This window comes from Lepidochelys kempii, chromosome 5, assembly GCF_965140265.1.
Source record: "Lepidochelys kempii isolate rLepKem1 chromosome 5, rLepKem1.hap2, whole genome shotgun sequence".
Lineage (NCBI taxonomy): Eukaryota > Metazoa > Chordata > Testudines > Cheloniidae > Lepidochelys > Lepidochelys kempii.
Window position 1 is genome coordinate 124889891 of NC_133260.1, and position 12895 is coordinate 124902785.

Genomic DNA, 12895 nt, shown 5'->3' on the forward strand with positions numbered 1-12895 from the left:
TCAAGCAATCTCCAGCAACATGTACGCTCTGTGAGCAGAAGTCTAAATGATCTCCTCCAATGGCCCACAACACCACCATTCAGATTGCAGCCAGATCACCACCATGTGACCCAACATTCCCCCTCTGCCCCCATTGCATTCTTTAATTTCATGTCAAAAAAACGATTTTGGGCTGCTTCATCCTTTTCACTTGTGACAAAACATCACCCATGAAAGACAAAGCACTGCCTCGCCGTTTGGAGATGGAACCCAGTCACGTTCTCTGCAAACACAGATTAGTTCACACACACCCACACCAAAAGGTCCTTTTCTCCTCCACAAGCTGAAGCTCAGACTTACTGGTTGTTCTGAATCCATCAGACATAGCTTAGGGCACAAACAAGGCTCCACCAATGCTGTCTGGCCTGTGTCACTCTCTGTGTTGTTGAAGCCCAAAACTTTTCCCTCTCTAAATACTGTTTGGTGGAGAGATTATTTTGGTAGGCCCCTTGTGCATGTTTCTCCAGCTGCCCAATGGCATGCCTGCTATAGCAGATGCTTGGGCCTCATTCTTAACACCTGTCTTCATCTTCTTTTCTGCATAGCATTTAACAACTACTTATCTCCAAAGTTAACAAATCTCAGTATCGGTTACAAATTCATTACATTTAATAGCTACCATTTTACATAGCTGTTTGCTTTGTAAAATTAACAATCCAGCCAGCTGCTCAGCCAGTTCTTTTAAAAATCTTGGCTGCAAGTTATCTGTACTTGCTCATTTAAAAATATTGAAGTTTTGTAGCTACTGTTTAACATCCTCCTGACACACTATTAAAATAGCAGATTGTCTGTACACCCAATCTTGTGTAAGCTGGGGAATGCAGTTGCCACGTTGCCAATTCATGACATTATTCCCTTCCAGATATTCTCATTGGCTTACACTTTACTGCCAAGGTACATGAAGATTCCTCTCTACTATTCCTTTGCCTTCTCAAGTAAAGCTTGAATGGGGAGTTGCTGGGGTTCTCATTAGATATATTTTTTCATAACGAATTAACCCCATTGTTTTTGCGATGCAGCACGCACAGAAAGTACACGCAGGCTTGAGGGAATGGTTCACCCTAGACACTGGTGCCAAACTAGAATATAATCTCACCTCTCCTGTTCGACATCGCCACTGACTTCATCATGAGAAAAAGCACAGACAGATACAACACAGGAATTGTACAGCTCAACAAGAGAGCACTGAAAGATCTAGATTTTGCTCACCACATCGCTCTAAGTGACAACTCAACCAACTGTGGTTGAATCAAGTTTATTTTCTGGAGGTTTTTCTGTAACACTTATCACTACACAATCAGAGCACGTCACAGACATTAATGCATTACGCTCCCCACTACGGGCTGTTGTGCACTACAGACGTATGTCGGTACAACTACATCACTCAGCAGTATGAAAAATCCACATCCCTGAGCAATGTCATTATACCAACCTAGCTCCCCGCGTAGACAGCGCTATGTTGAAGGGAGAGCTTCTCCCATCCAGACAGCTACCGCCTCTCGGGGAGGTGGATTAACTGTGGCAACGGGAGAGCTCTCTCCTGTCGGTGTCGAGCATCTTCATTAAAGCGCTGGAGCCCTGCCAATGCAGTGTTTTAAGTGTAAACGTGCCCTAAGTAGTGAACAAAAAATAGAATCACCCTTGTTATGGGGGTTTAGGAGGTTGGCCGGTGTCTTACTGCCAAGGAAGGGTGGACACACCTAGGTTCAGCTCAGTCTTTTTGATAGAAAAAGCACCACCTTCAGAACATAAACTTGACCTTACAATAGGGTGACCAGATAGCAACTGTGAAAAAACGGGACCTGGGGTAAGGAGTAATAGGCGCCTATATAAGAAAAAGTCCCAAAAAAGAGGACTGTCCCTTTAAAAACAGGACATCTGGTCACCTGACCTTACAAGAACACTGGTGCCCAAAAAGCAAGAAGCACTCAGGAGAAGTTGGGCCTCTTCCCAATCTGACCCTGACTTCTTCTGACCTCTCTGCAGCTCTGTTCCCAGCCTGGAAAAATAGAGATAATATTCCCATACCACACAGGTTGTTGTAAGATGCTCAGATACTGCGGTGATGAAATGTGCAATGCTCAAGCCACAAACTTTCCAGTTTTACCCTTCACTGCTAAGGAAACTGCTTCAGACCTAACAGCTGTTCTGGTTTTAAAACAGCAGTCAAGAGAGTATCAAAAGTTATTTCCCAAAAAAACAGCTTTATGATGACCCAGAGCATGAGAGCTCTTGATCAAAAGAGCCAAGCAACTGGCTTTCAGGTCATGCTCACCAGTGGGGAAGTCACCATTTCTTGAGACAAAATAGGTGCAGACAGAATGAGGGACCGGAAAGAGGAAAAGATGCATGATGTGAAATAATCTATTCTTACAATTATTAAGGAAGGAAGGCAGGTGGGGGAAGGAAATCAGTGTCACAAGACATCAAATACAAGCAGTTAGAAGTAATTAACAGGCCTGGTGGTCAGGGACACTGAAGATGCACTATCCATGGCATTTATTACTCTAACTTCTCAAGTAATTCATTTGATTCTCAGGTTACCGGTACCCTCAATTATTTATGGAAGAGAGTTTGCTGATGTGCGCAGGGCTATATTGAAGATATTTGACTGGAAAGTTTCCATGAGTAGTGAGTGCTTACAACATGGTATTTCGTAATCGGAGAAAAACGGAGGATACTGGAATGCTGAAGGAAAAATGCATACCAACCTACAAATTCTCCTCTTCCTTTCCTATGCTAGCTTCCCCTGACTACTGTCCACCAACCTTACCCTCCTGGCTGTAATCTGAACAGATCTCACAAGCCAAGCAGTCAGGGTGGGCCAATGCTTGGAGGGGAGATCTCAGAGGACTAGCTAGATGATGGTTATTTCATGGGTGGCATTTTACTGAGTCAGCATTGAACAGGGGTTCCATGATGGTCCAGCGTGCAGTCTGTCAATAGGAATGTATAGTATAACCCCTCACCATATCATCCTATGGCATGGCACTTCTTCCCAGGGTAAGTCCACGGCAGATACTTACATTCTGCCTATGGATAGCCCCTTACCATTCTAAGTGGAGATACTTCTCCCTTGGACTGTGGCAGGATTGCTGACCAATGCTAGACAGTTGCTGTACTTGGCCTGTCACTAGAATAATCACACCTGTGTGTGTGTACACATGCTCAAACAAGTGTTACAATTCAACATTTGTGAAGTACTTACAGATCTTCAGATAAGAGGCACCGTAGAAGAACATACTCGTATTTTGTCCTTCAAAATCTACATGCCTCTTGTACACAGCAATCCTACAACTTTCAAGCCTGTTTAAATACTAGTATCAATTACACCACTTCATCACCAGGTACAGTAGACCCATTTTTGGTTGTTTTAATTTCTTACGTGCAATGAGTCCACAAAAGACAGATTGATACTTTACACAGCAAGGAAGAAACCGGAAATATTTAAGAATGTGTCAAAGAAATCTCATTTAAAAAAATATTTTAAAAACATTTAAAAAAATATCACCACTCTGAACAGGAATATTATATTAGGATCACTAATTCCAGATTAAAGGCTCAGACAGAATATCCCCATCTTGCTTGAAATATATGAAACTGTCCTGGTCAAAACAACAAAGCCATCTTGCACATAACTTTTAGCCTGTGCGTCCGGTGTTCTTTAGAACGAAATAAAACGTTTTTCTTCATGCTGCAATATGTTGTTGGCCACATGAAGCAGCATGGGTGCAAACGAACAGAGAGACATACCTTCCTCAAAACTTGGGAGAGAATGCAGCCAACTGTGCCAGCGAGGCTCTGGCATTCAGATATAGAGCCCTGCCACCCAGCAGCTGCCATGTGGCATTTGTGCGCCCCACCTGCATTTCTGCTCTGCCCCCTCAGACTAAGAGTATTTATTATGCCATCAAATACACCCACTTCTTTGGCAGCAAGTCTTGCACCTGCTATGTGTCACTGCATTCCATGGCTAATGCAGAGGAGACTGTGCAGGAAGTTATTTGTTACGAAACGAGAACAGTGATTAAAACAAACACTTTTTCCACAGTCTGAAACCTGAGATGATCTTAGGGAGGAAAACCACTCAGACCTTTAAAAGGAAGAGGAGCGCTTTTGGCTTAGTCGCTTTAAACAATCTGTACTCAAAGTTTAATTAATGCAACCAAACGTAAGCTTTTAAAAAAAGCCCGCCTTAAATAGAAGTGGACATTCTGGGCCCGATTCTCTCTTGCATGGTACCTTGCGCTGTCCTGTGGAAGAGGGTGAAGGCGACGGTGTGTGAAAGTTCCCACCAGGGGAGGATGCTACTGATATGCTTCATCCCCATTTTGCACACACCTACCTGAAGACACAAAGTGCAAGATAGAGATGAATCAGGCCCTCTCAATTCCACCTCAAAGAGTTCTAGGAAATAAGTACCATGGCAACTACCGCTTTGAGCAAAAAAGCCCAGTACGTACACTAAGCTCTTTGGGCCCAGTTTTGTCCTGAAATACCCAGATGGAATTCCCACAGAAGTAACTAGATGTGAGAGTCTCTGGAGCATGCAGGTTTGCATACCCACAATGCATTTACTAGATATTTTAACAGTTGATTCCCACGGTTTCACTTCCATGATGTTTTTCCTTGTAAGACTCTTTCCCCAAATTCACCAGCTTTGATTCTTCAGATACCTCTGAGTCACAGACTGTCGCCAGTCACAACATCAAACATGTGCATGCAACTTTGACAGCCAGTGAGGGATCAGCTTGATTTTGTGTTAACTAAATCGTGTCAGATATTCCTGCAGGAACTAATATTTTGACTGCATCAGCATCTAATGGATTTGCTTTTACGAGCTTTATGTAGGGGAGGAGTCTCAAGTTCAAAAAGAAAAAACCCACCACTATTTCCAAAAGTTACAGTCACAGCCTAGTAACCTTCTTAGGTTCCTAAGTACCTCTCCATCTGCAGTGCAAGACAGATACTAAACAGTTACAAAGCAAACAAGGCACTTCACAGCACAAGAGGCTCCAGCTGACAATAGTATTTAGGTTTCATTTTTGCCCCACCATTGCTCTGGGCCAGATCAGCGGGTTTTCCATTGGTTTAAACATATTTCATAAGGCTCACGAACAGGCCATCACACAGTAAGCTTTGCCACATGCTGTCAGGGCCAGGACTCCACAATGGCACTGGGTTCCTGGGGTGCGTTTACATTCATTTTAAAGCTCTGTTCTATACCCACTGCACAGCTCAATTACTGACGTCTAATGTATGAGACAGTTTAACACATGAGTAGATTTATGACACTTTGTGTTACTGTTAAAGCAAAAAGCGTAAAGTAAAGCCATATGTTTGGTTGGAGCTATGCAGAATGCCGCTTTTTCTTGGTTATCTGGGAATATTGCAAGTTTGTTGGGGCAGAGAATCATGTCTCCTGAGTGCTTGTTCTTTAGTGCTTAACAAATTATTTGTATTACAGTAGCGCTTAGAGGCCTCAGCCAAGATCAGAGCCCCATTGTGCTAGCTGCTATAAACACATAACGAGAGGCAGTTCCTGCCCCAAAGAGCTGACAATCTAAACAGACAAGACAGACAGAGCAGGCAAGGAAACAGTGGCCCAGAGAGGTGAACTAACCAGCCCATGGTCCCACAACACATCAGTGCCAGAGCTGGAAAGAGAACCTAGGTTCCCCAACTCCCATGGCCCAGTGCCTTACTGAGTAGATCACACTGTCACCCAGGGGGCCCCAGCACCAACTGAGATCTTTAGACACTGAAACATAAATATTAGTAAAAAGTCAACCAATACCTGTGAGAATCTTGTGCTGAACTTAAGATTCTAAAGAGTATTTCATAGAAAGAGTGACTCCCTGTCTTTTGGGCCAACTTTCCAGGCCCTTCCACTGCTTGTCAGAGTAATGGAAAAGCCAGAGTTTTCTCATTTCCACAACTGAGGGGAAGCAAATAATTCAGCTGGAAAGTTATGTAGTTCCTCTTTGTTCTATAGCTGAGAAAGTCAGTGTTCAGGAAATTAACGCCTCCCACGAAAGTTAACAGAAATATCATCTGATGTTACCAAACAGGAAAGCTTCATTGTTTGGGTTGAGTCCACAGTCTATAGCTGGATTTCTTGGAACACTGAAAAGTCAGTAATAACCTCCAAATCCTATTATGTGGAATATTCGCCTGGTACCATGTATGTGTATATACCGTCTGAGCACACACTTAGAGTCAGAGGAAGTCGGACAACTTATATCTGGCACTTTTCTTTTCCCCCCCGTGAGACCAGGTACATTACTGTTCATGACTGAGATGAGCCATCACAGCAGGAAACAAGACCAACACTACTCAGGCAAAAATAGTCAAGTATATATGGCTTTCACACCACAGCCATGGTCTGGTTCCAGTTTTGTTTTTCAAAATGCTAAGTAGAGTTTGTGTTCTCTGTCTCTCTCTCACACACTTATATAAAGCAGAAAAGAGATAACGGAGATTTGGGAAGAGTCCATCCAACAATCAAGTCACTTTTGGCATTATGCTACTTTAAGAGCCTTTAACTGCTTATCCAAACTATTTTTAACCAACGATGGTTGGGTTTTTGTTTTGTTTAACAAAGCATGTAGCCTCAAAACAAGTAGAGACCTGAAAAGAGCAGTTCCCTGAGTTGTTCCAATCTAATGGGTAAATACTGTACATGTTTTCTAACAGGCTGCCATGGCTGCAGATTTAGAAGCTGCTATTTAAAAAAAAAAAAAAAAAAAAAATTTGCTCCAGTAGGGTTTAAAATTGAGTAAAATGATTTTGCTTGTGACGGTCACGTGATTTTTAGAAATTCATGCCCAATGAGCAACTATTATGTATTGCATATGCCCTCTAGGCAGGTACTTTCTGAATATACATGCCCCAGAGGAGGAGATGCCTGGGGCATGCCACTTTCAAATACAGCTCTCAAGCCATGCGGCCTATGGAGAAGTGAAATAAGAATTAATAACTTTAAATCACTCACTTCCTTGAAAAGAAGTGTTTCCAGTCAGTGACTACATATGACTGACAATACAATAAATATCTTGGAGTTTTAATCTTATTTTATCCTGACAACTTGATTTATTTGGAATTAGGTTAGGACAGAATATCATTTATTCATTTAAATCTTCATGGCAATGTGTTACTATTCAATTCAACCAGGTCATATGCCTAAACATGCACACACTTACCCAATTTAAATTGATAATATCCAGCAAATATTTAGATTATATGAACCTACTGTTACATTAATCTCTCCTGTACGCTCCAGAGTATGCTACCGTTGAATTAAAAAACTAGTCACTACTGCGCTAAGGGAAAACTAGACTATGGTTATCAGGATAATAAAAGCAGGGATACCTGCTTCACTTTTAAATGATTTATACTACTTCCCTGTACAAAGGCCACCATGATTTCTCCATAGATGGTCTAGTATTTGCAGTGCTTGGTACGTACCTGTAGAGCAGTGGGTCCAAAACTGGGGTTCGTGAAATGTTACAGGAGGTTCTCGGGGAAAAAATTCCCTAATGATGGACAGAGCTTTCCCTAGGGACGGGCAGCCCGGAGCCCCTGGACTGCCAAGAGCTAAGCAGATCAAAGCAAGCCTATCTATCACACTGAGGAGATTTAAACTTCAAGACTCCTTATAAGAAATGGAAAAGGAGGTGGATATGTTTTGCTGTTTTTAAAATTAAATAGGCAGCTATTATTGTTTTTTAAATTATTATGAAGAACAAGTTTAAGCTTTGTTGTAACGTGTGTTGTTTGCCTGGACTGCTCAAGACCTGAATGCTTGTGTGGGAGGAACTCATTGAGTTGGCTTCTTAAATACCTTGATGCTGTTTTACACCGGATACTCCTTGATGAAACATAGGAGCCTTGTCTTATAAACAGGCTTAACTCAAAATGATACAATGATTTATCTTGGAAGAGTGTTGCCATTTTCACAATGTAATAAAAATACTGTAATGTAATACAGTAATTACAGTAACAATGTAATAAAAATACTGTAATGATAAATAATAAATAGTGTGTAATAAGCATGTCAAAAACAAATTTTATATTTCCAAGATCACTGCTTTTATCATTTATACACAGGTAAAAGAGAAAATCCCTAGAAATATTCATTTTTAGGAGGGGGTTCACGAGACTTGACATTTTAGTGAAAGGAGTTCAGAGGTTGTCAAAGTTTGGGAACCACTGCTGTGAGAAGAAAGCAAACTATTTACAGTTGAGCCTCAAGCACTGAAGTCTGTTTCAGTATTGTGCCGTCTCTTGCACAAACCACCAAAAGATATGGCGTAATCAATGGGACTTTACTCAACCTTAATCTCTGCTTCACCTTTGCCACTGAACTTCCCCTCCCATTCATTTACTGGCACTTCTATGGTGCTCATCACCATAGAGTGTCTATTTACATTTTGACATAAGTGACTAAAAGCAGCCCTTCCATAAAATTCATCGCAGTCAGTGACAGACATATGGAGCGAACCTCACGTGCTGAATCACATCTTGGTCAGGTATTCTTATATTCTAGCACCCACGCCAGAAGTCAGTAGTGACCAGCAAAATAATTCAGTTGTATGGAAGAGAATGTATATTTTTAAAAAGCCTCTCCAAACACTGGGCACAAGTTTCCCTTAAATAAACAGTCTCAAAAGCAATCTCACTACCATTTGCCTTACTCTTAAAATCAACTTTTGTAATTTGTTCAGTACGACTGCCTACAGAAAGATCAGCAATACATGCAGAAGGAAGCAGGTGATGTACACGGCTTTCCCTATGAACAGATGCCAAAAAGTTACATCGTCAGCACCCATAACTTAAATCACAAAATCATTTCCAGAGAGCATCTTCGGGGAAAATGCAAATGAGCGAACCCAAGAAATCTCCTGCTTCTAGCACATAAATCACTTTTCATATCTGAAGACAAAATAATGAGATGGATTGAATATCAGGAAAAGTAGGTCACAGCCAAACCTGTAAAAAGCTTCACTAGCTTTCTGATGTTTGATGCATTGGTGACATAAAATCACAGACCGTAACAGAACAGGCGGGGAGGTACCCTCAGCATTCCTAGCAACCTGGCTAACACCTGCCAGCTCCCAGTGCCAAGACCAAGTCGCTGGGGTTACACTCCTTTGACTACTCTGGTTATTGGAGTGCCTGACCCACAGTTCTTTTTCTCTTTTCCAAATCTTATTCCCTGCAATACTGAGATTAAAAATCTCTCCCCCTTTACTGACCTGGACACCTCTCCTTTCTCTTTTCCTTCCCCCCGTCTGACACATGATGGCATCAGATCTTGTTCTTTGATTTGGTCAGAGAAAGCAGTTGAGCCACCCTCTGCACGCACCAAGTCGGAGCCTAGCGGTGCCCAGGGAGGCCAGGCCCCTGACCAAGAAACAACCTGCCCCCCTAGCTGGTCTCCCCTCAAGCACTTCGCACCTTGCGTCTCCAAGATGCCGGGCAGGTGTGTGCAGAACCGGTGTCACTCCGGCTCCCGCAGACAGGGCAGCTGGGTGCCCGCTGCACACTGCCCAGCCCCGGCGCGGGTCCCAGCCCTGCCAAGCCTCGGGCTTCGGGGACCGCTGCCCTTTCCGCCCCGAGACCCAGCACGTCCGCAGGCCGCCCGGTCCCTTAGGCGCTGTCCCGCCCGCCCTGGGCGGCTAACTCCCCGCCCACGCCCAGCGGCTCGCTCACCTTCTCCGGCTTGGCGGAGGGCGCGCTGCTCTCCGGCGGCTCCGGGCACTTGCCCCCCTTCTTGGCGGCGCCGCCGGGCGGGCTCCAGGTGATGGCCGCGGCCGTGCCGCCCTCGCAGCCGCTGTCGATCTTGATGAGCCGGTGCTTGGGGGAGAGGTAGCGGCCGTCGGGCGGGGTGGGCGGCCGGCGCTCGCTCTGGCTGCGGAAGAGGTGCGGCGAGCCGGCGGCCGAGGGGGGCTTGGCGGCCGGCTCCTCGGGCGCGCAGGGCTCCGGGCGGCACAGGGCGCGCAGCTTGCGCAGGGACGAGCCGGGCCCGCTGTAGGGGTCCTCGAAGTCGCGCTCCTTCTGGGCGCGGTAGGCGCGCAGCAGCTCGCCGGGGTCGTCGCACAGGTGGCGGGGCGCGGTGTGGCGGTGCGCGGCCAGCAGCTCTGCCCCGGGGCGCCGGTCCCGGTAGTCGGGCCGCGGCGGCTGCGGGGGGCTCTTGGCCTTGTTGTTGCCCAGGCTGAAGTACTTGGTCAGCCACTTGGCCATGGTCCGGCGCTAGGGCGCAGCGCCCATGGGGAGGGCGCACGGGGGGCCGGGCCGGGGCGCTGCCCGGCGCTCAGGGGTGCTGCCCACCGCCGCGCCCGGCCCGCGGCTGCCCCTGCCCCGCCATGGGGGCCGCCTCCTGCCCCGCGCGCAACTTTCCCGGCGCCGGGGGCTCCCCGCGGGCACCGCCGCGCAGCGCCGCTTCCCCGGCTCCCGCTCCGGGCAGCGAGCGAGCCTCCTGCTCCGCTCCGGCTGCTGCCCCGCTGCCAGCCGCCCCAGCCCGGCTCTGCTGCGCCGCGCTCCCCGCCCGCCCGGCCTGACCTCAGCACGCACCGGGGAGGCGGGGACGCGGCTGTTCGGAGACTCCCCCGCCCCCGGCAAGGGGGCCCCTGCCTATCCCGGGCCGGGGGAGGGGCCGGCCCAGGTGCCGGGGAGGCGGGGAACTTGCTCCGTGGCCCGGCCCTGGCTCGGCCCGGGGACTAGCTGCGCCTCCTGCCCCAGCCACTCGCCGAGCGCCCTGCGCTCCTGCCGCTCAGCCTCCCCGCGGCGCCGGCTCCCCCCCAGCCCTCACCGGCTCCCGGGCTCCGCTCGCCGAGCCCGGGCGCTCCGGTGGCGGGACGGGTCCTGGTGCTTCCCGCTGGGGACAGGCTGTGACGGCTCTGATCTACCCCAGCCGCAGCGCACCTCGCCGAGCCCATGGACAATGCGCCCGGCTGCCGCAGGGAGGGCTCCCTGCTTCAACACGTGTCCCAGCGCCTCCGACGCGCACCATTGAACGCGTGTCCCGCTTACACGTGCTCGGCGCTTTCGTTACAATTCGGGCTGGTCTGTAGGGCTAAGGTCACCCAGGCGCCACTTTCCTACACGCCCCGGACTCTCACAGGCCTCTCCTCCCGGGGAGTGTGCGGAGAAGGACCCGGGGAATCCGCTCCCGGTGAAATAAAGACAGTGCCGGGGAGAGCTTTTTATGTATTGAGCTCTGATTGCGCCAAACTGTGCCAAACATAAAGGCAGACAGCGACCCTGCCCTCAATGCACTCGCAGGCCAAACTCAGACACAAGCAAACAATTTGGGCACCAAACATGGGCTGAAGCAAAATGATGAAAACCAGGAGGAGAGAGCAGTGAGCTCTATGGAATAGATCTCCTGAGGGAAACAGTAAGAAGCCACCTTACGTTGGGACGTTTAAAGCAAGACTGGGAAAGGTTCTTCAAAGCGTGCTGTGGGGAGAAAGCTTGCCCTGGCCGGGTGGACGGATGAGCCTCTTCCCTCCCTCTAGCCAGTGGTTGTGTTCCTCTGACACTGACAGATGTAGCTTAAGCAATGCAGTGTTCAGGCTGGCCACTGGGCGGGAGCAGATGGCATATTTGGCTCTGCGGGCACTGTCTTGGCAGAGCCAGTTAGTTCTGTTCCTTTCGGGCCCTGTAAGAATTGAACTGATTGTAGATTTGTTTTAAAATGAGAGTCTGTCTTTGGGAAGCATATTTCTAGGGATGTCTTTTAACTGTGTCCCCAGCGATCTGCTGCTTTGTAAAGATCCGCCCTCAGCAAGAAATGGCAGACAATGTCAACAGAATGTGTTTGCAACACCCTGTTGGTGTGGAGGAGGATTTGGAGACAGTCCCTAAAATCTTTAAGGTCACTGGAGGAGAGGCAACCACACAGGCCCAAAAGGCCTGTTGCATGGTGGGTTTTGCTTTTCGGAGAGCCACCTTGAACCTATTACAGTAGGGAGCCAGTGCAGAGCACTGGGGTGTTGTGTTCGTGGTGACCTGTGTTGCTAAGCAGACAGGATATTGTGTTTTGTATCAGTTGAAGTTTTTTCAGGGCATGTGGCTTCATTTATAGATAACAACCGCAATAACTCAGACGTGGAGGGGAGGTTTGTGTGAATCAACGCGGTTGCAGCTGTCCCTGTGAGGAGGGTGAGCAGTCTTTGGTCTCTGGCCGTTCGGACTGGGCAGGTTTGGGTATCATTGCTGTTTGGGACCCCAGCAGCACTGAGGAGCCCGAAAGGTCCCCCTGGTTTCTGAGAGGACAGGCCCTCACTAGGGAAGGTTGTGGTTCTATAGGAGGCCAGTTCTTCAGAGTGCTTCCTGCCGGTCTCACCTCAGTCTTACTAGCAGTTCTTCAGCCAGGTGCTGATTTAGGGTAGGCAGGGAGAAAGCTGGGAGATGCCATTACTTATGTGTGATGGAAAGGAGATGTGCATCTGGGTGTCATTGGCATATTGCTGGCAGCAGTCTGTATGGTCTCCCCCGTTCTCCCAACTATATATCACCCTCACTGAATAGAGGAGAGGAGTGAGCTCTGTAGGACTGCAGAGGTGGGAGACGCAGAGGTGGAGAGACAATAGCCTATAGTGACTCTCTCAGTTTGATCTCAGAGGAAGGACATGAAGAGTCGTGGTGTTTTTGTTCACCCCTGCAGCAGGTTGGTTAGAATTATCTGGCAATGAAGGAATCAACACCCTCCCTTCCATTAAGGACTGAGAGCACTCCCAATTCACATCTGTGGGTCCCTTAGGAAGAGCTCTGCAATGAACCAGGAAAGGCTAGACTTGATGTGTGAAGCTCTGTCCTGTTGAAATCAATGACAAAATGCCCATTGACT

At 47.7% G+C, this 12895-nt stretch overlaps 1 protein-coding gene across 1 annotated transcript in view; it reads right to left on the minus strand.

The window, feature by feature from the left end:
* Positions 1 to 10940, minus strand: part of SHB (SH2 domain containing adaptor protein B) — a 150529-nt gene extending 139589 nt beyond the window's left edge. Inside the window, exon 1 of the mRNA XM_073345717.1 lies at positions 9754 to 10940. Within this exon, the coding sequence (XP_073201818.1) occupies positions 9754 to 10284 (531 nt within the window). The 5' untranslated portion in view covers positions 10285 to 10940. The remainder of the gene's footprint in view (positions 1 to 9753) is intronic.
* Between the last annotated feature and the right edge of the window lie 1955 nt (positions 10941 to 12895).